The sequence below is a fragment of the Oncorhynchus tshawytscha genome, linkage group LG21 (assembly GCF_018296145.1).
Source record: "Oncorhynchus tshawytscha isolate Ot180627B linkage group LG21, Otsh_v2.0, whole genome shotgun sequence".
In the NCBI taxonomy this organism is placed as follows: Eukaryota; Metazoa; Chordata; class Actinopteri; order Salmoniformes; family Salmonidae; genus Oncorhynchus; species Oncorhynchus tshawytscha.
In genome coordinates, this window is record NC_056449.1 from 41,092,346 (window position 1) to 41,120,014 (window position 27,669).

General features: G+C 45.3%; 1 protein-coding gene across 1 annotated transcript in view; it reads left to right on the plus strand.

The window, feature by feature from the left end:
• The first annotated feature begins 250 nt into the window (after positions 1–250).
• The window catches only part of fam193b (family with sequence similarity 193 member B), a 43,596-nt gene continuing 16,177 nt past the window's right edge, over positions 251–27,669 (plus strand). Inside the window, exons 1-6 of the mRNA XM_042303023.1 lie at positions 251–543; positions 1,782–2,060; positions 5,864–6,050; positions 6,750–6,962; positions 7,603–8,172; positions 14,204–14,430. Coding sequence (XP_042158957.1) covers positions 397–543; positions 1,782–2,060; positions 5,864–6,050; positions 6,750–6,962; positions 7,603–8,172; positions 14,204–14,430 — 1,623 coding nt within the window. The 5' untranslated portion in view covers positions 251–396. The remainder of the gene's footprint in view (positions 544–1,781; positions 2,061–5,863; positions 6,051–6,749; positions 6,963–7,602; positions 8,173–14,203; positions 14,431–27,669) is intronic.

The following is a 27,669-nucleotide window of genomic DNA, read 5'->3' on the forward strand; positions in this document are numbered from 1 at the left end:
ACATATAATGCAATTCATATAATACGTGTGTAATAACATTACATTGAATGATGTGGTAGCCAATCATTGATAGATTCATTATGCCAATAAATACACTAATTTGTGGCCTGTAACCAGAGATTTTGTACAACGTGTTGTACTGTGTGAAACTAACCTGGAACGGTTGCCCTCATTCAACATGGCGACTACTTAGCGTCATCACGGTGAAGCCATTTTGCCAGCACTATCTTTGACCTATGAACCCCCAGAGTGTGGCAGCGCTCCGCCATATTGACTGTTGTCTTGACTGGAGAAGATAGGGAAACATTTGTGATCCTAGAACAAATAGAAACCGTGCTTTTAAACATCTCTAAACTAGTGCAACCGTGACCAAAGGATATATCCGATATCTGCGTGATGGCGAGGAAGAAAAACAAACAACAAGGAGTCGCGAGCAAGGAGTTAGTGTCCGGACAACAGAGCATATCGAAGAGCCCCGTCTCTCCCGGAGATGCAGCTGGCGGTGATGCAGGGCTGGATAGACTGGCGGCCAGGGCGAACCAGGTAACTAGCCTAGCAAGCAGAGAAAACTACCAGCGGGCTAGTTAAAAGGTTAGCTAACCTACCGATCAGTTAGAGCCATCCTGTAGTTCTGCTTATTTCTTTAGAGAGGGGGTTTGGATGGTTGATTCTAGCTCAGTTGTTTAACTAGCTTGTGCTCCAGGTTTTGTATTTTCGTTCATTTACTATTTGTGATCGGGGCGGAATTATAGCTAGCTCCACTAGCATAATACATCATTAAAACTTAGCCAGCAAGTCGACAATAAAGACCCATTCGCATCAGTTTTAACCAACTAGTCTAGCTACAGTAACTAACTACATCCAGTCTGCATTTGCTGGTAGTAGTTCGTGTCATCCACAAGATTGACATTGTTGCAATCGCCTGCCACGGATAAGTTGCCATCTAATTTGTATCTAGCTTGTTAGCTCCTAGCTCGCCGTGGTATTGCAAGTTTGCTTACATTTTAACCGCACTTGGCAGTTGGTACACCATATACTGAGCACCGGTGCTGTTACTACATGTTGTAGCTAGTTGGCTAACACACTACATCCCGGGGGTATTCATCTGGCCAGCTGTAAATGGTTTTAACGTTTGGCTAGCACCATGCATGGCTTGCTTTGTTATGTTTGCACTTTTGCATGCGAGATCAACGTCTGTAGTATTTTCATACAGTTTCTCTGCGCGCATTTCTACTCTGAAGTGTCATATGCATGAGTCGAAGTTGTTACCTAAACATTACATGGACGCCCTTGTAGGTGTATGGGGTTTTGTGATCAACAAAGCTTACTTTACCAGCAGACCACTAACTAGTGTGGACCTGGGCCACATTAAATCACTACAAACTTGCCACTGTACATATGCCAAGCTGCCTCCATGGCCAACCTTTACTTCCTCTTTGCTATATAGATGTTGTGATCGTGGTCAACATAGTCAGATCGTACTCGTGAAATTATTGTCTGTTAAAAACCTGACCTCAGATCAGTGTCCAGAGGGCAACTTCATCATGCTCTATGTCTATCTCACTGACATCCACCTCTCCTCAGATCCCATCCTTTCCTCCCACACCTAATCTTATTGACCAAATCCATTCTCCTCTCCCCCGTCCTCCTCTCCAACCCTCTCTTCTCCTCCCCTTCTCTCTTCCTCTCCTGCCCTTCACCTAGATGATTGCACTTTCTCTCTCCTCCTCTCCGCTGCATTCCTAATGTCACTGGCTCACCTCTCTGTTGCTCTCCCCCAGCCGAGGCACACCTGCTGCCTCCTGTGTCACCGTGAGTTTAAGGACTGGGGGGCGAGCTCTGCCAACGGTCTGCCTGGGGGTCACGGGGCGAAGCTAGCTGACGCTGTCCCAGCCCTGTCCCAGGCCCTGCTCCGAGAGGTGCCGGGCCAGAAGCTGTCCGACACCGTGCCTTCGCTGAGCCAGTCTCTACTGGGAGAGGTTCCGCTCTGGATCTGCCAGAGCTGCCGGAAGAGTGTTGAGGAAGAGGAGAGACAGAGCACCCAGGAAACGCCTGCACCGGTAAGAAGGGGAGGGAGGGAGGAGGTAGGGAGGAGGGGGAAGAGGACCCAGGAAGGTGCACTGGGAGAGGAAGGGAGGAAGATGAGGAGAGACAGAGCACCCAGGAAACGCCTGCACTGGTAAGAAGGGGAGGGAGGGGGGTAGGGAGGGAAGAGGAGGGGAGGAGGAGGTAGGGAGGAGGAGAGACAGAGCACCCAGGAAACGCCTGCACTGGTAAGAAGGGGGAGGGGGGGGTAGGGAGGGAAGAGGAGAGGAGGAGGAGGTAGGGAGGGGAGAGACAGGGTAGGGAGGGAAGAGGAGGGGAGGAGGAGGTAGGGAGGAGGAGAGACAGAGCACCCAGGAAACGCCTGCACTGGTAAGAAGGGGGAGGGGGGGGTAGGGAGGGAAGAGGAGAGGAGGAGGAGGTAGGGAGGAGGAGAGACAGAGCACCCAGGAAACGCCTGCACTGGTAAGAAGGGAGGTAGGGAGGAGGAGGTAGGGAGGAGGGGGAAGGGGATAGAAGGTGGTATGCGGAGAGGAAGAGGAGGAAGATGAGGAGAGACAGAGCACCCAGGAAACGCCTGCACTGGTAAGAAGGGGAGGGAGGGAGGAGGTAGGGAGGAGGGGGAAGGGGATAGAAGGTGGTATGCGGAGAGGAAGAGGAGGAAGATGAGGAGAGACAGAGCACCCAGGAAACGCCTGCACTGGTAAGAAGGGGAGGGAGGAGGTAGGGAGGGGAGAGGAGGAGGAGGTAGGGAGGAGGAGAGACAGAGCACCCAGGAAACGCCTGCACTGGTAAGAAGGGGGAGGGGGTAGGGAGGGAAGAGGAGAGGAGGAGGAGGTAGGGAGGGGAGAGGGGGTAGGGAGGGAAGAGGAGGGGAGGAGGAGGTAGGGAGGAGGAGAGACAGAGCACCCAGGAAACGCCTGCACTGGTAAGAAGGGGGGAGGGGGGTAGGGAGGGAAGAGGAGAGGAGGAGGAGGTAGGGAGGGAGAGGGGGGGGGTAGGGAGGGAAGAGGAGAGGAGGAGGAGGTAGGGAGGAGGAGAGACAGAGCACCCAGGAAACGCCTGCACTGGTAAGAAGGGAGGTAGGGAGGAGGAGGTAGGGAGGGGAGAGGGTGGAAGATGAGGAGAGACTGAGCACCCAGGAGACACCTGCACCGGTAAGAGGGGGGTGAGGAGGAGGAGGTAGGGAGGGGTGGGTGAGGGGAGAAGATGAGAGAGACAGAGTGCCCAGGAGACACCTGCGCCGTAAGGAGAAGAATGAGTGAGGCGGCGGGGGGGGACGACTGAGCTGGTAGGAGCTGGGGAGCGTAGGAGAGTGGAAGAGTTGGGCGAGTGAGAGGAGAGGAGAAAAGGGAGGTGAGGAGACGTCTGCACTGCTGCATATGACAAGACCATGCATGCACCTCAAGCCTAGTATTAGCACTATCTACAGTTACGTTTCACAACACCCATGTTCCTGCCTGCTAGCTATGGGTTGTGTTTATGGAAATGGCTGTTTTCTGAAGGTCTTTAAATTTAAAAAAAAATGTTTTTACAATAGTGTGTGTGTTTGGTCAGCTTATACGCCAACAAGCTGAAAGGCACTGGATTTGGTGGTGATGGAGACAGGCAGCTTTGGGACTGTTATGCCGTGACTCTTTATGGTGTTACAGTGCTTCATTCTGCACGGCTAAATGAATACCACATCTAAGCATCCTGACATAAGATTAGTCTCTTCTAAAGCTGTTTGTTCTCTGTTAGACTTGGCCTTCTCTCGTCACAAGCAGAGGTAGTCTTATTCATGTGGATTCTGGAGAAAATATACTTTTCGTCTTAAGAGGCGTTTTTATATATATATATATATATATAAAAAATAAAAAAAACAATATCCGTATTTAAATGCAATACAAATCTTAAGAGATTGCTCTGTGCTCAAGGTAAGGTAAATAACTAGTGTTGTCAGAGACAGAACGGCCCATAGGGTTTGAGAAGAGGAACCTAAAACGATCGACACCGACTGATCACTTATCAGAGGCGTTTAGCTGATATTGTTCGTTATGATGAGTAGCTCTATACTAGACAAATGTCAGGTTTTGAAATGAAATAAGGTTGATAATATGGGTAATTGTTAATGAGACAATGAATGTATTAGTATTAGTTTAAAATGATTATTAATGTTATGAACTGTGGGGCTCATGAATGCCTACAACCATCAGGCTGGTAGTATTAGTTTAAAATGATTATTAATGTTATGAACTGTGGGGCTCATTAATGTTATGAACTGTGGGGCTCATGAATGACTACAACCATCAGGCTGGTAGTATTAGTTTAAAATGATTATTAATGTTATGAACTGTGGGGCTCATTAATGCCTACAACCATCAGGCTGGTAGTATTAGTTTAAAATGATTATTAATGTTATGAACTGTGGGGCTCATTAATGTTAAACTGTGGGGCCTAATGTTAAACCAATGTTAGGCTGGTAGTATGTTATGTTTAAAATGAACTTATTAATGTTAGGAACTGTGGGGCTCATTAATGCCTACAACTGTGGGGCCATCAATGTTAGCTGGTAGTCATTAATTTAAAACTGATTATTAATGTTAGGAACTGTGGGGCTCATTAATGTTAGGAACTGTGGGGCTCATTAATGTTAGGAACTGTGGGGCTCATTAATGTTAGGAACTGTGGTGCAGCTTCATTAAATAGTACCCACAAAACACCAGTCTCAACTTCAACAGTGAAGAGGCGACTCCGTGATGCTGGGCTTCCAGGCAGAGTTCCTCTGTCCAGTGTCTGTGTTCTTTTGCCCATCTTAATCTTTTCTTTTTATTGGCCAGTCTGAGATGTGGCTTTTTCTTTGCAACTCTGCCTAGAAAACCAGCATCCCGGAGTCACCTCTCCACTGTTGACGTTGAGACTGGTGTTTTGAGCATACTATTTAATGAAGCTGCCAGTTGAGGACTTGTGAGGTGTCTGTTTCTGAAACTACACACTCTAATGTACTTGTACTCTTGCTCAGATGTGCACTGGGGCCTCCCACTCCTCTTCCTATTCTGGTTAGAGCCAGTTTGTGCTGTTCTGTGAAGGGAGTAGTTCACAGCGTTGTACGAGATCTTCAGTTTCTTGGAAATTTCTCACATGGAATAGCCTTCATTTCTCAGAACAAGAATAGACTGATGAGTTTCAGAAGACAGTTGATTGTTTCTGGCCAGTTTGAGCCTGTAATCGAACCCACAAATGCTGATGCTCCAGATACTCAATGAGTCTAAAGAAGGCCAGTTTTAATGCTTCTTTAATCAGAACAACAGTTTTCAGCTGTGCTAACATAATTACAAAAGGGTTTTCTAATGATCAGTTAGCCTTTTAAAATGATAAACTTGGATTAGCTAACACAACGTGCCATTGGAACACGAGTGATGGTTGCTGATTATGGGCCTCTGTACGCCTATGTAGATATTCCATAAAAAATCTGCCGTTTCCAGCAACAATAGTCATTTACAACATTAACAATGTCTACACTGTATTTCTGATCAATGTGATGTTATTTTAAAGGACCAAAAAATGTTTTATTCAAAATAAAAAAAGGACATTTCTGAGTAACCCCAAACTTATGAACAGAAGTGTGAACACAGACATAAATAATGCAATTGAACTAACATATCTTGTTTCTCCTGTCTCCTCCTCTCCCAGGTACCAGTCAGACAGCTCCAATTAATAGCATTGCATCTTCCTCCATTTCTGCTCTGTCTACAGCATCAAATGTTAGTGGGGGGGAAAAAGGCTATACCTAATCAACCATGTCCTGAACTAGCATCTTCTCTCTCTCCTCCCCACCCAGGTTCCGTTGTCCCACTCATCGTTGTGTAAGGCTCAGAGTTGTGGGAATGGTTACCCAGAGCAGAGCTCGGTAGACTGGGACCCATCCTCCTTCCTCTCAGCCCACAAGCTTTCTGGTCTCTGGAACTCGGCTCACAGCAACGGAGGGATCCACTGCAACCACAGCACTGCCTCGCACGCACAGCAAGGTAAAACGCACCTTGACCCCACACCTCTCTGCTCGGGTCTCTCAAGGTTAAGTCATACACGGATGCAAACTACTGTAGACATTTCATTATTTAGGCTACCGGGGCGGCAGGGTAGCCTAGTGGTTAGAGCGTTGCAAGTTCAAACCCCCGAGCTGACAAGGTACAAATCTGTCGTTCTGCCCCTGAACAGGCAGTTAACCCACTGTTCCTAGGCCGTCATTGAAAATAAGAATTTGTTCTTAACTGACTTGCCTGGTAAAATAAAAAAAAATGGTTTTCAGTTCATTTACTGTAACAGAATTGTAACGCAGCCATTTACACTGCCAACATGGAGGGAACTGTACTCCAGTGTGTGTCTACTGAAACAGAACCTGTTACTCCTCTGAGTAAAACTTTCTTCAATCAATCAAATCAAATGTATTTATAAATCTCGTCTTACATCAGGCGATGTCACAAAGCGCTGTACAGAAACCCAGACCTAAAACCACAAACAGCAAGCAATGCAGGTGTAGAAGCACGGTGGCTAGGAAAAACTCCATAGAAAAGGCCAGAACCTAGGAAGAAACCTAGAGAGGAACCAGGCTATGAGGGGTGGCCAGTCCTCTTCTGGACTGTGCCGGGTGGAGATAACAGAAGATGGCCGAGATGTTCAAACGTTCATCTTCCTCTTCATTATCCCTCCCTCCTCTGGTCCAATAGGAACAGGGGGACCAGCGTGTCACGAGAAGCGAGGCTCTCATGAGGCTCCTGGGAAATCTGCTAAAATGCCTGGGGCCAAAGTGTGCCCCTACAGTCACCCTTCCCAGAATTCCAGTGGTTCTTCCCCCGGGAACCTGCTCTCTACCTCCGGGGACCTCTGTAAGACCACCCCAAAGCACTTCAAGACCATGTGCCGACGACCAACACCGCCTGGTGAGATCTCTCTCTTTCTCTCCACCCTTTTTAGGACACAGAGAATTCAAGACATACCTGCATCTAACCTGAATTACAGTTCACCTGTCCTGTTGACAATAGCGCATTATTAATGCATACACACACACACATCTCAGGGAAGGATTGTGCCCATGGATTACACCTCTAGAGAGAAGCAGAGATATGGCCCATGGATTATTAATCTAGAGAGAAGCAGAGATATGGCCCATAGATTACACCTCTAGAGAGAAGCAGAGATATGGCCCATGGATTACACCTCTAGAGAGAAGCAGAGATATGGCCCATGGATTATTAATCTAGAGAGAAGCAGAGATATGGCCCATGGATTACACCTCTAGAGAGAAGCAGAGATATGGCCCATGGATTATTAATCTAGAGAGAAGCAGAGATATGGCCCATGGATTACACCTCTAGAGAGAAGCAGAGATATGGCCCATGGATTATTAATCTAGAGAGAAGCAGAGATATGGCCCATAGATTAAACCTCTAGAGAGAAGCAGAGATATGGCCCATGGATTACACCTCTAGAGAGAAGCAGAGTTATGGCCCATAGATTATTAATCTAGAGAGAAGCAGAGATAAGGCAATATTCCACTCAACACTTTTGTCTCTCCTCCAGGTGAAGCATTCCACCCCAGCGACCACCACCAACACTCAGACCTATCTGTCCCCCCCAACAGCCCCACTGGCCTCTCCTCCTCCTCTCAGCATTCCTCTCTCCTGCCCCTCAAGCAGAGCTCCGGAGGGCAGCAGCACGGCCATGTCACATCCTCCTCTTCCGGTCTAGCTGCTCACGCCCCCTTCTCCCCGCTGGTACCAAACCTCCACGTCCCCTCGGCAGGGGCCAAGCTGGGGGCCCTGGGTGGCCCTGACTGCTCAGCAGGGGCCAAGCTGGGGGCCCTGGGTGGCCCTGACTGCCCAACAGGGGCCAAGCTGGGGGCCCTGGGTGGCCCTGACTGCCCAACAGGGGCCAAGCTGGGGGCCCTGGGTGGCCCTGACTGCCCAGCAGGGGCCAAGCTGGGGGCCCTGAGTGGCCCTGACTGCTCAGCAGCGGCCCTCCATAAGCCCTTGGCATGTAAGAACTCACACATTCCTCCTGTGAACAGCCAGCACAGCAAACTGGGCCCCTCCCTGATGGGCTGTAACCACCCCTGTAATGGCCACAGTGGGGGCGCTGCCCTCTTCCAACGTGGGACACCTAACACGCTGGGCAACACCTGACCGCTGGGCAACACCTGACCGCTGGGCAACACCTGACCGCTGGGCAACACCTGACCGCTGGGCAACACCTGACCGCTGGGCAACACCTGACCGCTGGGCAACACCTGACTGCTGGCGCCTGCAGGTTGGTAGTTTGATAGATTGTTCTTCTCCATCCAGATTCCTGTGAAACTATGTAGGTTCATAAAATGTAGTGATAGTATCTATCTAGTGATAAGACAGCTCTTAGTGGTGTTCCGTTGATAGGTTGATGTTTCTACGGTAATGGTGTTCCGTTGGTAGGTTGATGTTTCTACGGTAATGGTGTTCCGTTGATAGGTTGATGTTTCTATGGTAATGGTGTTCCATTGATGTTTCTTAGGTAATGGTGTTCCGTTGGTAGGTTGATGTTTCTACGGTAATGGTGTTCCGTTGATAGGTTGGTGTTTCTACGGTAATGGTGTTCCGTTGATAGGTTGATGTTTCTATGGTAATGGTGTTCCATTGATGTTTCTTAGGTAATGGTGTTTCGTTGATGTTTCTACGGTAATGGTGTTCCGTTGATGTTTCTACGGTAATGGTGTTCCGTTGATGTTTCTATGGTAATGGTGTTCCGTTGATGTTTCTACGGTAATGGTGTTCCGTTGGTAGGTTGATGTTTCTACGGTAATGGTGTTCCGGTGATAGGTTGATGTTTCTACGGTAATGGTGTTCCGTTGATAGGTTGATGTTTCTACGGTAATGGTGTTCCGTTGATGTTTCTACGGTAATGGTGTTTCGTTGATGTTTCTATGGTAATGGTGTTCCGTTGGTAGGTTGATGTTTCTACGGTAATGGTGTTCCGGTGATAGGTTGATGTTTCTACGGTAATGGTGTTCCGTTGATAGGTTGATGTTTCTACGGTAATGGTGTTCCGTTGATGTTTCTACGGTAATGGTGTTTCGTTGATGTTTCTACGGTAATGGTGTTCCGTTGATAGGTTGTTGTTTCTACAGTAATGGTGTTCCGTTGGTAGGTTGATGTTTCTACGGTAATGGTGTTCCGTTGATAGGTTGATGTTTCTACGGTAATGGTGTTCCGTTGATAGGTTGATGTTTCTACGGTAATGGTGTTCCGTTGATAGGTTGATGCTTCTACGGTAATGGTGTTCCATTGATGTTTCTTAGGTAATGGTGTTTCGTTGGTAGGTTGATGTTTCTATGGTAATGGTGTTCCGTTGATGTTTCTACGGTAATGGTGTTCCGTTGGTAGGTTGATGTTTCTACGGTAATGGTGTTCCGTTGATAGGTTGATGCTTCTACGGTAATGGTGTTTCGTTGGTAGGTTGATGTTTCTACGGTAATGGTGTTCCGTTGATGTTTCTACGGTAATGGTGTTTCGTTGGTAGGTTGATGTTTCTACGGTAATGGTGTTCCGTTGGTAGGTTGATGTTTCTACGGTAATGGTGTTCCGTTGATGTTTCTACGGTAATGGTGTTCCGTTGGTAGGTTGATGTTTCTACGGTAATGGTGTTCCGTTGATAGGTTGATGTTTCTACGGTAATGGTGTTCCGTTGATAGGTTGATGTTTCTACGGTAATGGTGTTCCGTTGATAGGTTGATGTTTCTACGGTAATGGTGTTCCGTTGATAGGTTGATGTTTCTACGGTAATGGTGTTCCGTTGATAGGTTGATGTTTCTACGGTAATGGTGTTCTCATTAATAGGTTGTTTTCATGGAATGTACAGTAATAGACGCCTTGTCTAGTATAATAATGGAAGTTGATATACACTAAATAAAAATGCAACATGCAACAATTTCAAAGATTTTACCAGGCCCAGCCAATCAGAATGAGTTTTTCCCCACAAAATGGCTTTATTACAGACCGAAATACTCCTCAGATGATCCCGCAGATGAAGAAGCTGGATGTGGTGGTCCTGGGCTGGTGTGGTTACACATGGTCTGCGGTTGTGAGGCCGGTTGGACACACTGCCAAATTCTCAAAAACAACATTTTATGGAAGAGAAATTAACATAAAATCTCGGGCAACAGCTCTGGTGGACATTCCTGCAGTCAGCATGCCAATTGCACGCTCCCTCAAAACATGAGACATCTGTGGCGTTGTGAGAACAAGCTGGACATTTCAGTGTGGCCTTTTATTATCCCCAGCACAAGGTGCACCTGTGTAATGATCATGCTGTTTTACACCCTAGAGTCGATTTCTGTGCCCCTGATTGTCCCCCGGTACCATTTGGGAATAAAATTAATGGAAGTATACTGTATATGGAGACTGTTTTAATGACAAATAAAGAGTGAAATATCGCTGCTGCTCTAGAATCTAGTGATGAGACATGGTCGTGGTTCTACCTGTCATCACTGCTCTATAATCTAGTGATGAGACATGGTCGTGGTTCTACCGGTCATCACTGCTCTAGAATCTAGTGATGAGACATGGTCGTGGTTCTACCGGTCATCACTGCTCTAGAATCTAGTGATCAGACATGGTTGTGGTTCTACCTGTCGTCACTGCTCTAGAATATATTGATGAGACATGGTCGTGGTTCTACCTGTCATCACTGCTCTAGAATCTAGTGATGAGACATGGTCGTGGTTCTACCGGTCATCACTGCTCTAGAATCTAGTGATCAGACATGGTTGTGGTTCTACCTGTCGTCACTGCTCTAGAATATATTGATGAGACATGGTCGTGGTTCTACCTGTCATCACTGCTCTAGAATCTAGTGATGAGACATGGTCATGGTTCTACCGGTCATCACTGCTCTAGAATCTAGTGATGAGACATGGTTGTGGTTCTACCTGTCATCACTGCTCCAGAATCTAGTGATGAGACATGGTCGTGGTTCTACCGGTTATCACTGGTCTAGAATCTAGTGATGAGACATGGTCGTGGTTCTACCTGTCATCACTGCTCTAGAATCTAGTGATGAGACATGGTCGTGGTTCTACCTGTCATCACTGCTCTAGACTCTAGTGATGAGACATGGTCGTGGTTCTACCTGTCATCACTGCTCTAGAATCTAGTGATGAGACATGGTCGTGGTTCTACCGGTCATCACTGCTCTAGAATCTAGTGATGAGACATGGTCGTGGTTCTACCGGTCATCACTGTCTGCTGCTCTAGAATCTAGTGATGAGACATGGTCGTGGTTCTACCTGTCATCACTGCTCTAGAATCTAGTGATGAGACATGGTTGTGGTTCTACCGGTCATCACTGATCTAGAATCTAGTCATGAGACATGGTCGTGGTTCTACCGGTCATCACTGTCTGCTGCTCTAGAATCTAGTGATGAGACATGGTCGTGGTTCTACCTGTCATCACTGCTCTAGAATCTAGTGATGAGACATGGTCATGGTTCTACCGGTCATCACTGCTCTAGAATCTAGTGATGAGACATGGATGTGGTTCTACCGGTCATCACTGTCTGCTGCTCTAGAATCTAGTGATAAGACATGGTCGTGGTTCTACCTGTCATCACTGCTCTAGAATCTAGTGATGAGACATGGTCGTCGTTCTACCTGTCATTACTGCTCTAGAATCTAGTGATGAGACATGGTCGTGGTCCTACCGGTCATCACTGCTCTAGAATCTACTGATGAGACATTGTTGTGGTTCTACCTGTCATCACTGCTCTAGAATCTAGTGATGAGACATGGTCATGGTTCTACCGGTCTTCACTGCTCTAGAATCTAGTGATGAGACATGGTTGTGGTTCTACCGGTCATCACTGCTCTAGAATCTAGTGATGAGACATGGTTGTGGTTCTACCTGTCATCACTGCTCTAGAATCTAGTGATGAGACATGGTTGTGGTTCTACCTGTCATCACTGCTCTAGAATCTAGTGATGAGACATTGTTGTGGTTCTACCTGTCATCACTGCTCTAGAATCTAGTGATGAGACATGGTCGTGGTTCTACCTGTCATCACTGCTCTAGAATCTAGTGATGAGACATGGTCATGGTTCTACCTGTCATCGCCTCTCTAGAATCTAGTGATGAGACATGGTCGTGGTTCTACCGGTCATCACTGCTCTAGAATCTAGTGATGAGACATGGTCGTGGTTCTACCGGTCATCACTATTCTAGAATCTAGTGATGAGACATGGTCGTGGTTCTACCGGTCATCACTGCTCCAGAATCTAGTGATGAGACATGGTCGTGGTTCTACCGGTTATCACTGGTCTAGAATCTAGTGATGAGACATGGTCGTGGTTCTACCGGTCATCACTGCTCCAGAATCTAGTGATGAGACATGGTCGTGGTTCTACCGGTTATCACTGGTCTAGAATCTAGTGATGAGACATGGTCGTGGTTCTACCTGTCATCACTGCTCTAGAATCTAGTGATGAGACATGGTCGTGGTTCTACCGGTCATCACTGCTCTAGAATCTAGTGATGAGACATGGTCGTGGTTCTACCTGTCATCACTGCTCTAGACTCTAGTGATGAGACATGGTCGTGGTTCTACCGGTCATCACTGCTCTAGAATCTAGTCATGAGACATGGTCGTGGTTCTACCGGTCATCACTGCTCTAGAATCTAGTGATAAGACATGGTTGTGGTTCTACCGGTCATCACTCTCTGCTGCTCTAGAATCTAGTGATGAGACATGGTCGTGGTTCTACCGGTCATCACTGCTCTAGAATCTAGTGATGAGACATGGTTGTGTTTCTACCTGTCATCACTGCTCTAGAATCTAGTGATGAGACACGGTCGTGGTTCTACCTGTCATCACTGCTCTAGAATCTAGTGATGAGACATGGTCGTGGTTCTACCGGTCATCACTGCTCTAGAATCTAGTCATGAGACATGGTCGTGGTTCTACCTGTCATCACTGCTCTAGAATCTAGTGATGAGACATGGTCATGGTTCTACCTGTCATCACTGCTCTAGAATCTAGTGATGAGACATGGTCGTGGTTCTACCGGTCATCACTGCTCTAGAATCTAGTGATGAGACATGGTCGTGGTTCTACCTGTCATCACTGCTCTAGAATCTAGTGATGAGACATGGTCGTGGTTCTACCGGTCATCACTGCTCTAGAATCTAGTGATGAGACATGGTCGTGGTTCTACCGGTCATCACTGCTCTAGAATCTAGTGATGAGACATGGTTGTGGTTCTACCTGTCATCACTCTCTGCTGCTCTAGAATCTAGTGATGAGACATGGTCGTGGTTCTACCGTCATCACTGCTCTAGAATCTAGTCATCACTGCTCTAGAATCTAGTGATGAGACATGGTTGTGTTTCTACCTGTCATCACTGCTCTAGAATCTAGTGATGAGACACGGTCGTGGTTCTACCTGTCATCACTGCTCTAGAATCTAGTGATGAGACATGGTCGTGGTTCTACCGGTCATCACTGCTCTAGAATCTAGTCATGAGACATGGTCGTGGTTCTACCGGTCATCACTGCTCTAGAATCTAGTGATGAGACATGGTCATGGTTCTACCGGTCATCACTGCTCTAGAATCTAGTGATGAGACATGGTCATGGTTCTACCTGTCATCACTGCTCCAGAATGTAGTGATGAGACATGGTCGTGGTTCTACCGGTCATCACTGCACTAGAATCTAGTGATGAGACATGGTTGTGGTTCTACCGGTCATCACTGTCTGCTGCTGTAGAATCTAGTCATGAGACATGGTCGTGGTTCTACCTGTCATCACTGCTCTAGAATCTAGTGATGAGACATGGTCATGGTTCTACCGGTCATCACTGCTCTGTGAATCTAAAACATATTACATAGCTACACACTAAGCTGACACATGGTTAGTTATACCGGTCTTCACTGCTCAATTAAAATGTCACCTCACTAATCTGGTTCTACCTGTCATCACTGCTCTAGAATCTAGTGATGAGACATGGTTGTGGTTCTACCGGTCATCACTGCTCAGATTAAAGACATGTCACCTCATCACTAAGCATCTAGTTTCATGTCTTTCACTCTGTCATGGTCGTCTACCTCAGTATCATCTGACTAGTCTGACACATGGTCTGCATCCTGTGTTCATGCTCCAGGGAGACAGGTCAGCCATGTTATACCTGTCATAACTGCTCTAGACCATGAGCTCAGGGGGGACATGGCTGTTATACAGTCACCCAGCTTCGGAGCTGGAGGAGGGAGAGGACGGCTCCATATTATACTCATCAGTTCTGAGAGGAGCTCCTGTGCTTCCTCCTCAAACAACCAGAAGGATGGGAAGTACTGTGACTGCTGCTACTGTGAGTTCTTCGGACACAACGCGGTATGTATAGTAGTGATGGGGAAAATACATACAGCTACATTACAGCCATATTACACAGCTACACATCAGCCATATTATACAGCTACACATCAGCCATATTATACAGCTACACATCAGCCATATTATACAGCTACACATCAGCCATATTATACAGCTACACATCAGCCATATTATACAGCTACACATCAGCCATATTATACAGCTACACATCAGCCATCAGCCATATTATACAGCTACACATCAGCCATATTATACAGCTACATGGCTCCATATTATACAGCTACACATCAGCCATATTATACAGCTACACATCAGCCATATTATACAGCTACACATCAGCCATATTATACAGCTACACATCAGCCATATTATACAGCTACACATCAGCCATATTATACAGCTACACATCAGCTATTATACAGCTATCAGCCATATTATACAGCTACACATCAGCCATATTATACAGCTACACATCAGCCATATTATACAGCTACACATCAGCTATTATACAGCCATATTATACAGCTACACATCAGCTCCATCATTATACAGCTACACTACATATTATACAGCTACACATATTATACAGCTACACATGGCTCCATATTATACAGCTACACATGGCTCCATATTATACAGCTACACATCAGCTCCATATTGTATACAGCTACACATCAGCCATATTATACAGCTACACATGGCTCCATATTATACAGCTACACATCAGCCATATTATACAGCTACACATCAGCCATATTATACAGCTACACATCAGCCATATTATACAGCTACACATCAGCCATATTATACAGCTACACATCAGCCATATTATACAGCTACACATCAGCCATATTATACAGCTACACATCAGCCATATTATACAGCTACACATCAGCCATATTATACAGCTACACATCAGCCATATTATACAGCTACACATCAGCCATATTATACAGCTACACATCAGCCATATTATACAGCTACACATCAGCCATATTATACAGCTACACATCAGCCATATTATACAGCTACACATCAGCCATATTATACAGCTACACATCAGCCATATTATACAGCTACACATCAGCCATATTATACAGCTACACATCAGCCATATTATACAGCTACACATATTATACAGCTACACATCTCCATATTATACAGCTACACATCAGCCATATTATACAGCTACACATCAGCCATATTATACAGCTACACATGGCTCCATATTATACAGCTACACATGGCTCCATATTATACAGCTACACATCAGCCATATTATACAGCTACACATGGCTCCATATTATACAGCTACACATCAGCCATATTATACAGCTACACATCAGCCATATTATACAGCTACACATCAGCCATATTATACAGCTACACATCAGCCATATTATACAGCTACACATCAGCCATATTATACAGCTACACATCAGCCATATTATACAGCTACACATCAGCCATATATTATACAGCTATACAGCTACACATCAGCCATATTATACAGCTACACATCAGCCATATTATACAGCTACACATCAGCCATATTATACAGCTACACATCAGCCATATTATACAGCTACACATCAGCCATATTATACAGCTACACATCAGCCATATTATACAGCTACACATCAGCCATATTATACAGCTACACATCAGCCATATTATACAGCTACACATCAGCCATATTATACAGCTACACATCAGCCATATTATACAGCTACACATCAGCCATATTATACAGCTACACATCAGCCATATTATACAGCTACACATGGCTCCATATTATACAGCTACACATCAGCCATATTATACAGCTACACATCAGCCATATTATACAGCTACACATCAGCCATATTATACAGCTAGCACATGGCTCCCATATTATACAGCTACACATCAGCCATATTATACAGCTACACATCAGCCATATTATACAGCTACACATCAGCCATATTATACAGCTACACATCAGCCATATTATACAGCTACACATGGCTCCATATTATACAGCTACACATCAGCTCCATATTATACAGCTACACATGGCTCCATATTATACAGCTACACATCAGCTCCATATTATACAGCTACACATCAGCCATATTATACAGCTACACATCAGCCATATTATACAGCTACACATCAGCCATATTATACAGCTACACATCAGCCATATTATACAGCTACACATGGCTACCATATTATACAGCTACACATCAGCCATATTATACAGCTACACATCAGCCATATTATACAGCTACACATGGCTCCATATTATACAGCTACACATCAGCCATACTATACATTATACATTATACTGTCTCGGAGCCATACGGACAATTCCTTCAACTTCATGGCTTGGTTTTTGCTCTGACATGCACTGTCAACTGTGGGACCTTATATAGACAGGTGTATTTCTTTCCAAATCATGTCCAATCAATTGAATTTACCACTGGTGGACTCCAATCAAGTTGTAGGAACATCTCAAGGATGATCAATGGAAACAGGATGCACCTGAGCTCAATTTAGAGCCTCATAGCAAAGAGTCTGAAGACTTACGTTAATAAACCATTTCTGTTTTTATATAATATATATTTGCAAATAATTCTAAAAACCTGTTTTCACTTCATCCTTATGGGATATTGTGTGTAGATTGAGGGGGGGATTCTATTTATTTATTTATTCCACCTTTATTTAAACAGGTAGACTAGATCTCCTTTATTTAACCAGGTAGGCCAGATCTCCTTTATTTAACCAGGTAGGCCAGATCTCCTTTATTTAACCAGGTAGGGGGGATTCTATTTATTTATTTATTCCACCTTTATTTAAACAGGTAGACTAGATCTCCTTTATTTAACCAGGTAGGCCAGATCTCCTTTATTTAACCAGGTAGGCCAGATCTCCTTTATTTAACCAGGGAGGCCAGATCTCCTTTATTTAACCAGGGAGGCCAGATCACCTTTATTTAAACAGGTAGACTAGATCTCCTTTATTTAACCAGGTAGGCTAGATCTCCTTTATTTAACCAGGTAGGCCAGATCTCCTTTATTTAACCAGGTAGGCCAGATCTCCTTTATTTAACCAGGGAGGCCAGATCTCCTTTATTTAACCAGGGAGGCCAGATCACCTTTATTTAACCAGGGAGGCCAGATCTCCTTTATTTAACCAGGAGGCCAGATCTCCTTTATTTAACCAGGGAGGCCAGATCTCCTTTATTTAACCAGGAGGCCAGATCTCCTTTATTTAACCAGGGAGGCCAGATCTCCTTTATTTAACCAGGGAGGCCAGATCTCCTTTATTTAACCAGGGAGGCCAGATCTCCTTTATTTAACCAGGAGGCCAGATCACCTTTATTTAACCAGGGAGGCCAGATCACCTTTATTTAACCAGGGAGGCCAGATCTCCTTTATTTAACCAGGGAGGCCAGATCACCTTTATTTAACCAGGGAGGCCAGATCACCTTTATTTAACCAGGGAGGCCAGATCTCCTTTATTTAACCAGGGAGGCCAGATCTCCTTTATTTAACCAGGGAGGCCAGATGAGAACACCTTTATTTAACCAGGGAGGCCAGATCACCTTTATTTAACCAGGGAGGCCAGATCACCTTTATTTAACCAGGGAGGCCAGATCTCCTTTATTTAACCAGGTAGGCCAGATCTCCTTTATTTAACCAGGGAGGCCAGTTGAGAACACCTTTATTTAACCAGGTAGGCCAGATCTCCTTTATTTAACCAGGGAGGCCAGTTGAGAACACCTTTATTTAACCAGGGAGGCCAGATCACCTTTATTTAACCAGGGAGGCCAGATCACCTTTATTTAACCAGGGAGGCCAGATCTCCTTTATTTAACCAGGTAGGCCAGATCTCCTTTATTTAACCAGGGAGGCCAGTTGAGAACACCTGATATTTAACCAGGTAGGCCAGATCTCCTTTATTTAACCAGGGAGGCCAGTTGAGAACACCTTTATTTAACCAGGTAGGCCAGATCTCCTTTATTTAACCAGGTAGGCCAGATCTCCTTTATTTAACCAGGTAGGCCAGATCACCTTTATTTAACCAGGTAGGCCAGATCTCCTTTATTTAACCAGGGAGGCCAGTTGAGAACACCTTTATTTAACCAGGGAGGCCAGTTGAGAATTTAACCAGGTAGGCCTTTATTTAACCAGGTAGGCCAGATCTCCTTTATTTAACCAGGTAGGCCAGATCTCCTTTATTTAACCAGGTAGGCCAGATCTCCTTTATTTAACCAGGGAGGCCAGATCTCCTTTATTTAACCAGGAGGCCAGATCTCCTTTATTTAACCAGGGAGGCCAGATCATTTAACCAGGGAGGCCAGATCTCCTTTATTTAACCAGGGAGGCCAGTTGAGAACACCTTTATTTAACCAGGGAGGCCAGTTGAGATCTCCTTTATTTAACCAGGGAGGCCAGATCTCCTTTATTTAACCAGGGAGGCCAGTTGAGGCATCTCCTTTATTTAACCAGGAGGCCAGATCCTTTATTTAGGCCAGACACCTTTATTTAACCAGGGAGGCCAGATCTCCTTTATTTAACCAGGGAGGCCAGATCTCCTTTATTTAACCAGGGAGGCCAGTTGAGAACACCTTTATTTAACCAGGGAGGCCAGTTGAGAACACCTTTATTTAACCAGGTAGGCCAGATCTCCTTTATTTAACCAGGGAGGCCAGATCACCTTTATTTAACCAGGGAGGCCAGATCTCCTTTATTTAACCAGGGGAGGCCAGATCACCTTTATTTAACCAGGGAGGCCAGATCACCTTTATTTAACCAGGAGGCCAGATCACCTTTATTTAACCAGGGAGGCCAGATCTCCTTTATTTAACCAGGGAGGCCAGATCCCTTTTATTTAACCAGGGAGGCCAGATCTCCTTTATTTAACCAGGGAGTCTAGTTGAGAACACCTTTATTTAACCAGGGAGGCCAGTTGAGAACACCTTTATTTAACCAGGTTGGCCAGTTGAGAACACCTTTATTTAACCAGGTAGGCCAGATCTCCTTTATTTAACCAGGTAGGCCAGATCTCCTTTATTTAACCAGGGAGGCCAGTTGAGAACACCTTTATTTAACCAGGTAGGGCCAGATCTCCTTTATTTAACCAGGGAGGCCAGATCACCTTTATTTAACCAGGAGGCCAGATCTCCTTTATTTAACCAGGGAGGCCAGATCTCCTTTATTTAACCAGGGAGGCCAGATCTCCTTTATTTAACCAGGAGGCCAGATCTCCTTTATTTAACCAGGTAGGCCAGTTGAGAACACCTTTATTTAACCAGGTAGGCCAGATCACCTTTATTTAACCAGGAAGGCCAGATCTCCTTTATTTAACCAGGTAGGCCCTTTAGATTAACCAGGGAGGCCAGATCTCCTTTATTTAACCAGGGAGGCCAGTTCACCTTTATTTAACCAGGAGGCCAGATCACCTTTATTTAACCAGGGAGGCCAGATCACCTTTATTTAACCAGGGAGGCCAGATCTCCTTTATTTAACCAGGGAGGCCAGATCTCCTTTATTTAACCAGGGAGGCCAGTTGAGAACACCTTTATTTAACCAGGGAGGCCAGTTGAGAACACCTTTATTTAACCAGGGAGGCCAGATCACCTTTATTTAACCAGGAGGCCAGATCTCCTTTATTTAACCAGGGAGGCCAGTTGAGAACACCTTTATTTAACCAGGTAGGCCAGATCTCCTTTATTTAACCAGGGAGGCCAGTTGAAAACACCTTTATTTAACCAGGGAGGCCAGTTGAGAACACCTTTATTTAACCAGGTAGGCCAGTTGAGAACACCTTTATTTAACCAGGTAGGCCAGAGGCCAGATCTCCTTTATTTAACCAGGGAGGCCAGTTGAGAACACCTTTATTTAACCAGGTAGGCCAGATCTCCTTTATTTAACCAGGAGGCCAGATCACCTTTATTTAACCAGGGAGGCCAGATCTCCTTTATTTAACCAGGGAGGCCAGATCTCCTTTATTTAACCAGGAGGCCAGATCTCCTTTATTTAACCAGGGAGGCCAGATCTCCTTTATTTAACCAGGGAGGCCAGTTGAGAACACCTTTATTTAACCAGGGAGGCCAGTTGAGAACACCTTTATTTAACCAGGTAGGCCAGATCTCCTTTATTTAACCAGGGAGGCCAGATCACCTTTATTTAACCAGGGAGGCCAGATCTCCTTTATTTAACCAGGAGGCCAGATCTCCTTTATTTAACCAGGGAGGCCAGTTGAGAACACCTTTATTTAACCAGGTAGGCCAGATCTCCTTTATTTAACCAGGTAGGCCAGATCTCCTTTATTTAACCAGGTAGGCCAGATCTCCTTTATTTAACCAGGTAGGCCAGATCTCCTTTATTTAACCAGGTAGGCCAGATCTCCTTTATTTAACCAGGGAGGCCAGATCTCCTTTATTTAACCAGGGAGGCCAGATCTCCTTTATTTAACCAGGGAGGCCAGATCTCCTTTATTTAACCAGGGAGGCCAGATCTCCTTTATTTAACCAGGAGGCCAGATCTCCTTTATTTAACCAGGGAGGCCAGATCACCTTTATTTAACCAGGGAGGCCAGATCACCTTTATTTAACCAGGGAGGCCAGATCACCTTTATTTAACCAGGGAGGGTAGGCCAGATCACCTTTATTTAACCAGGGAGGCCAGATCTCCTTTATTTAACCAGGAGGCCAGATCTCCTTTATTTAACCAGGGAGGCCAGATCTCCTTTATTTAACCAGGAGGCCAGATCTCCTTTATTTAACCAGGAGGCCAGATCTCCTTTATTTAACCAGGGAGGCCAGATCTCCTTTATTTAACCAGGGAGGCCAGATCTCCTTTATTTAACCAGGGAGGCCAGATCACCTTTATTTAACCAGGGAGGCCAGATCTCCTTTATTTAACCAGGGAGGCCAGTTGAGAACACCTTTATTTAACCAGGGAGGCCAGTTGAGAACACCTTTATTTAACCAGGTAGGCCAGATCTCCTTTATTTAACCAGGGAGGCCAGATCTCCTTTATTTAACCAGGGAGGCCAGATCTCCTTTATTTAACCAGGGAGGCCAGTTGAGAACACCTTTATTTAACCAGGGAGGCCAAGATCTCCTTTATTTAACCAGGAGAGATCTCCTTTATTTAACCAGGGAGGCCAGATCTCCTTTATTTAACCAGGGAGGCCAGATCACCTTTATTTAACCAGGTAGGCCAGATCACCTTTATTTAACCAGGTAGGCCAGATCTCCTTTATTTAACCAGGTAGGCCAGATCACCTTTATTTAACCAGGGAGGCCAGATCACCTTTATTTAACCAGGGAGGCCAGATCACCTTTATTTAACCAGGGAGGCCAGATCTCCTTTATTTAACCAGGGAGGCCAGATCTCCTTTATTTAACCAGGGAGGCCAGATCTCCTTTATTTAACCAGGGAGGCCAGATCTCCTTTATTTAACCAGGGAGGCCAGATCTCCTTTATTTAACCAGGAGGCCAGATCTCCTTTATTTAACCAGGGAGGCCAGATCTCCTTTATTTAACCAGGGAGGCCAGATCACCTTTATTTAACCAGGAGGCCAGATCACCTTTATTTAACCAGGGAGGCCAGATCTCCTTTATTTAACCAGGGAGGCCAGATCTCCTTTATTTAACCAGGGAGGCCAGATCACCTTTATTTAACCAGGGAGGCCAGATCACCTTTATTTAACCAGGGAGGCCAGATCTCCTTTATTTAACCAGGTAGGCCAGATCTCCTTTATTTAACCAGGGAGGCCAGTTGAGAACACCTTTATTTAACCAGGTAGGCCAGATCTCCTTTATTTAACCAGGGAGGCCAGTTGAGAACACCTTTATTTAACCAGGGAGGCCAGATCACCTTTATTTAACCAGGGAGGCCAGATCACCTTTATTTAACCAGGAGGCCAGATCTCCTTTATTTAACCAGGTAGGCCAGATCTCCTTTATTTAACCAGGGAGGCCAGTTGAGAACACCTTTATTTAACCAGGTAGGCCAGATCTCCTTTATTTAACCAGGGAGGCCAGTTGAGAACACCTTTATTTAACCAGGGAGGCCAGATCACCTTTATTTAACCAGGGAGGCCAGATCACCTTTATTTAACCAGGGAGGCCAGATCTCCTTTATTTAACCAGGGAGGCCAGTTGAGAACACCTGTATTTAACCAGGTAGGCCAGATCTCCTTTATTTAACCAGGGAGGCCAGTTGAGAACACCTTTATTTAACCAGGTAGGCCAGATCTCCTTTATTTAACCAGGTAGGCCAGATCTCCTTTATTTAACCAGGTAGGCCAGATCACCTTTATTTAACCAGGTAGGCCAGATCTCCTTTATTTAACCAGGAGGCCAGTTCACCTTTATTTAACCAGGGAGGCCAGTTGAGAACACCTTTATTTAACCAGGTAGGCCAGATCTCCTTTATTTAACCAGGTAGGCCAGATCTCCTTTATTTAACCAGGGAGGCCAGATCTCCTTTATTTAACCAGGTAGGCCAGATCTCCCTTTATTTAACCAGGGAGGCCAGATCTCCTTTATTTAACCAGGGAGGCCAGATCTCCTTTATTTAACCAGGGAGGCCAGATCTCCTTTATTTAACCAGGAGGCCAGATCTCCTTTATTTAACCAGGGAGGCCAGATCTCCTTTATTTAACCAGGGAGGCCAGTTGAGAACACCTTTATTTAACCAGGGAGGCCAGTTGAGATCTCCTTTATTTAACCAGGAGGCCAGATCTCCTTTATTTAACCAGGGAGGCCAGTTGAGAACACCTTTATTTAACCAGGGAGGCCAGATCTCCTTTATTTAACCAGGGAGGCCAGATCTCCTTTATTTAACCAGGGAGGCCAGTTGAGAACACCTTTATTTAACCAGGGAGGCCAGTTGAGAACACCTTTATTTAACCAGGTAGGCCAGATCTCCTTTATTTAACCAGGGAGGCCAGATCACCTTTATTTAACCAGGGAGGCCAGATCTCCTTTATTTAACCAGGGAGGCCAGATCACCTTTATTTAACCAGGGAGGCCAGATCACCTTTATTTAACCAGGGAGGCCAGATCTCCTTTATTTAACCAGGTAGGCCAGATCTCCTTTATTTAACCAGGGAGGCCAGTTGAGAACACCTTTATTTAACCAGGTAGGCCAGATCTCCTTTATATAACCAGGGAGTCTAGTTGAGAACACCTTTATTTAACCAGGGAGGCCAGTTGAGAACACCTTTATTTAACCAGGTTGGCCAGTTGAGAACACCTTTATTTAACCAGGTAGGCCAGATCTCCTTTATTTAACCAGGTAGGCCAGATCTCCTTTATTTAACCAGGGAGGCCAGTTGAGAACACCTTTATTTAACCAGGTAGGCCAGATCTCCTTTATTTAACCAGGGAGGCCAGATCACCTTTATTTAACCAGGGAGGCCAGATCTCCTTTATTTAACCAGGAGGCCAGATCTCCTTTATTTAACCAGGAGGCCAGATCTCCTTTATTTAACCAGGGAGGCCAGTTGGTAGAGATCACCTTTATTTAACCAGGTAGGCCAGATCACCTTTATTTAACCAGGTAGGCCAGATCACCTTTATTTAACCAGGGAGGCCAGATCTCCTTTATTTAACCAGGTAGGCCAGATCTCCTTTATTTAACCAGGGAGGCCAGTTGAGAACACCTTTATTTAACCAGGGAGGCCAGATCACCTTTATTTAACCAGGGAGGCCAGATCACCTTTATTTAACCAGGGAGGCCAGATCACCTTTATTTAACCAGGGAGGCCAGATCTCCTTTATTTAACCAGGTAGGCCAGATCTCCTTTATTTAACCAGGGAGGCCAGAGAACACCTTTATTTAACCAGGGAGGCCAGTTGGGAGAACACCTTTATTTAACCAGGGAGGCCAGATCACCTTTATTTAACCAGGAGGCCAGATCTCCTTTATTTAACCAGGGAGGCCAGTTGAGAACACCTTTATTTAACCAGGTAGGCCAGATCTCCTTTATTTAACCAGGGAGGCCAGTTGAAAACACCTTTATTTAACCAGGGAGGCCAGTTGAGAACACCTTTATTTAACCAGGTAGGCCAGTTGAGAACACCTTTATTTAACCAGGTAGGCCAGATCTCCTTTATTTAACCAGGTAGGCCAGATCTCCTTTATTTAACCAGGTCCAGATCTCCTTTATTTAACCAGGGAGGCCAGTTGAGAACACCTTTATTTAACCAGGTAGGCCAGATCTCCTTTATTTAACCAGGGAGGCCAGATCACCTTTATTTAACCAGGGAGGCCAGATCTCCTTTATTTAACCAGGGAGGCCAGATCTCCTTTATTTAACCAGGGAGGCCAGATCTCCTTTATTTAACCAGGGAGGCCAGTTGAGAACACCTTTATTTAACCAGGGAGGCCAGTTGAGAACACCTTTATTTAACCAGGTAGGCCAGATCTCCTTTATTTAACCAGGGAGGCCAGATCACCTTTATTTAACCAGGAGGCCAGATCTCCTTTATTTAACCAGGGAGGCCAGATCTCCTTTATTTAACCAGGAGGCCAGTTGAGAACACCTTTATTTAACCAGGTAGGCCAGATCTCCTTTATTTAACCAGGTAGGCCAGATCTCCTTTATTTAACCAGGTAGGCCAGATCTCCTTTATTTAACCAGGTAGGCCAGATCTCCTTTATTTAACCAGGTAGGCCAGATCTCCTTTATTTAACCAGGGAGGCCAGATCTCCTTTATTTAACCAGGAGGCCAGATCTCCTTTATTTAACCAGGGAGGCCAGATCTCCTTTATTTAACCAGGGAGGCCAGATCTCCTTTATTTAACCAGGGAGGCCAGATCTCCTTTATTTAACCAGGGAGGCCAGATCTCCTTTATTTAACCAGGGAGGCCAGATCACCTTTATTTAACCAGGGAGGCCAGATCACCTTTATTTAACCAGGGAGGCCAGATCACCTTTATTTAACCAGGGAGGCCAGATCACCTTTATTTAACCAGGGAGGCCAGATCACCTTTATTTAACCAGGTAGGCCAGATCACCTTTATTTAACCAGGGAGGCCAGATCTCCTTTATTTAACCAGGAGGCCAGATCTCCTTTATTTAACCAGGGAGGCCAGATCTCCTTTATTTAACCAGGGAGGCCAGATCTCCTTTATTTAACCAGGGAGGCCAGATCCTTTATTTAACCAGGAGGCCAGATCTCCTTTATTTAACCAGGGAGGCCAGATCTCCTTTATTTAACCAGGGAGGCCAGTTGAGAACACCTTTATTTAACCAGGAGGCCAGTTGAGAACACCTTTATTTAACCAGGTAGGCCAGATCTCCTTTATTTAACCAGGGAGGCCAGATCACCTTTATTTAACCAGGGAGGCCAGATCTCCTTTATTTAACCAGGGAGGCCAGTTGAGAACACCTTTATTTAACCAGGGAGGCCAGATCTCCTTTATTTAACCAGGGAGGCCAGATCTCCTTTATTTAACCAGGGAGGCCAGATCACCTTTATTTAACCAGGTAGGCCAGATCACCTTTATTTAACCAGGTAGGCCAGATCTCCTTTATTTAACCAGGTAGGCCAGATCACCTTTATTTAACCAGGGAGGCCAGATCACCTTTATTTAACCAGGTAGGCCAGATCACCTTTATTTAACCAGGGAGGCCAGATCTCCTTTATTTAACCAGGTAGGCCAGATCTCCTTTATTTAACCAGGGAGGCCAGTTGAGAACACCTTTATTTAACCAGGTAGGCCAGATCTCCTTTATTTAACCAGGGAGGCCAGTTGAGAACACCTTTATTTAACCAGGGAGGCCAGATCACCTTTATTTAACCAGGGAGGCCAGATCTCCTTTATTTAACCAGGTAGGCCAGATCTCCTTTATTTAACCAGGTAGGCCAGATCTCCTTTATTTAACCAGGTAGGCCAGATCTCCTTTATTTAACCAGGAGGCCAGTTGAGAACACCTTTATTTAACCAGGGAGGCCAGTTGAGAACACCTTTATTTAACCAGGGAGGCCAGATCACCTTTATTTAACCAGGAGGCCAGATCACCTTTTATTTAACCAGGGAGGCCAGATCACCTTTATTTAACCAGGTAGGCCAGATCTCCTTTATTTAACCAGGTAGGCCAGATCTCCTTTATTTAACCAGGTAGGCCAGATCTCCTTTATTTAACCAGGGAGGCCAGTTGAGAACTCCTTTATTTAACCAGAGGCCAGTTGAGATCTCCTTTATTTAACCAGGGAGGCCAGTTGAGAACACCTTTATTTAACCAGGGAGGCCAGTTGAGAACACCTTTATTTAACCAGGGAGGCCAGATCACCTTTATTTAACCAGGAGGCCAGATCACCTTTATTTAACCAGGGAGGCCAGATCTCCTTTATTTAACCAGGTAGGCCAGATCTCCTTTATTTAACCAGGGAGGCCAGTTGAAAACACCTTTATTTAACCAGGTAGGCCAGTTGAGAACACCTTTATTTAACCAGGTAGGCCAGATCTCCTTTATTTAACCAGGTAGGCCAGATCTCCTTTATTTAACCAGGGAGGCCAGTTGAGAACACCTTTATTTAACCAGGTAGGCCAGATCTCCTTTATTTAACCAGGGAGGCCAGATCACCTTTATTTAACCAGGAGGCCAGATCTCCTTTATTTAACCAGGGAGGCCAGATCTCCTTTATTTAACCAGGGAGGCCAGATCTCCTTTATTTAACCAGGAGGCCAGATCTCCTTTATTTAACCAGGAGGCCAGTTGAGAACACCTTTATTTAACCAGGGAGGCCAGTTGAGAACACCTTTATTTAACCAGGTAGGCCAGATCTCCTTTATTTAACCAGGGAGGCCAGATCACCTTTATTTAACCAGGGAGGCCAGATCTCCTTTATTTAACCAGGGAGGCCAGATCTCCTTTATTTAACCAGGGAGGCCAGTTGAGAACACCTTTATTTAACCAGAAAGGCCAGTTGAGAACACCTTTATTTAACCAGGAGGCCAGATCTCCTTTATTTAACCAGGGAGGCCAGTTGAGAACACCTTTATTTAACCAGGGAGGCCAGTTGAACACCTTTATTTAACCAGGGAGGCCAGTTGAGTACACCTTTGTTTAACCAGGGAGGCCAGTTGAGAACACCTTTGTTTAACCAGGGAGGCCAGTTGAGAACACCTTTATTTAACCAGGGAGGCCAGTTGAGAACACCTTTATTTAACCAGGGAGGCCAGTTGAGAACACCTTTATTTAACCAGGTAGGCCAGTTGAGAACA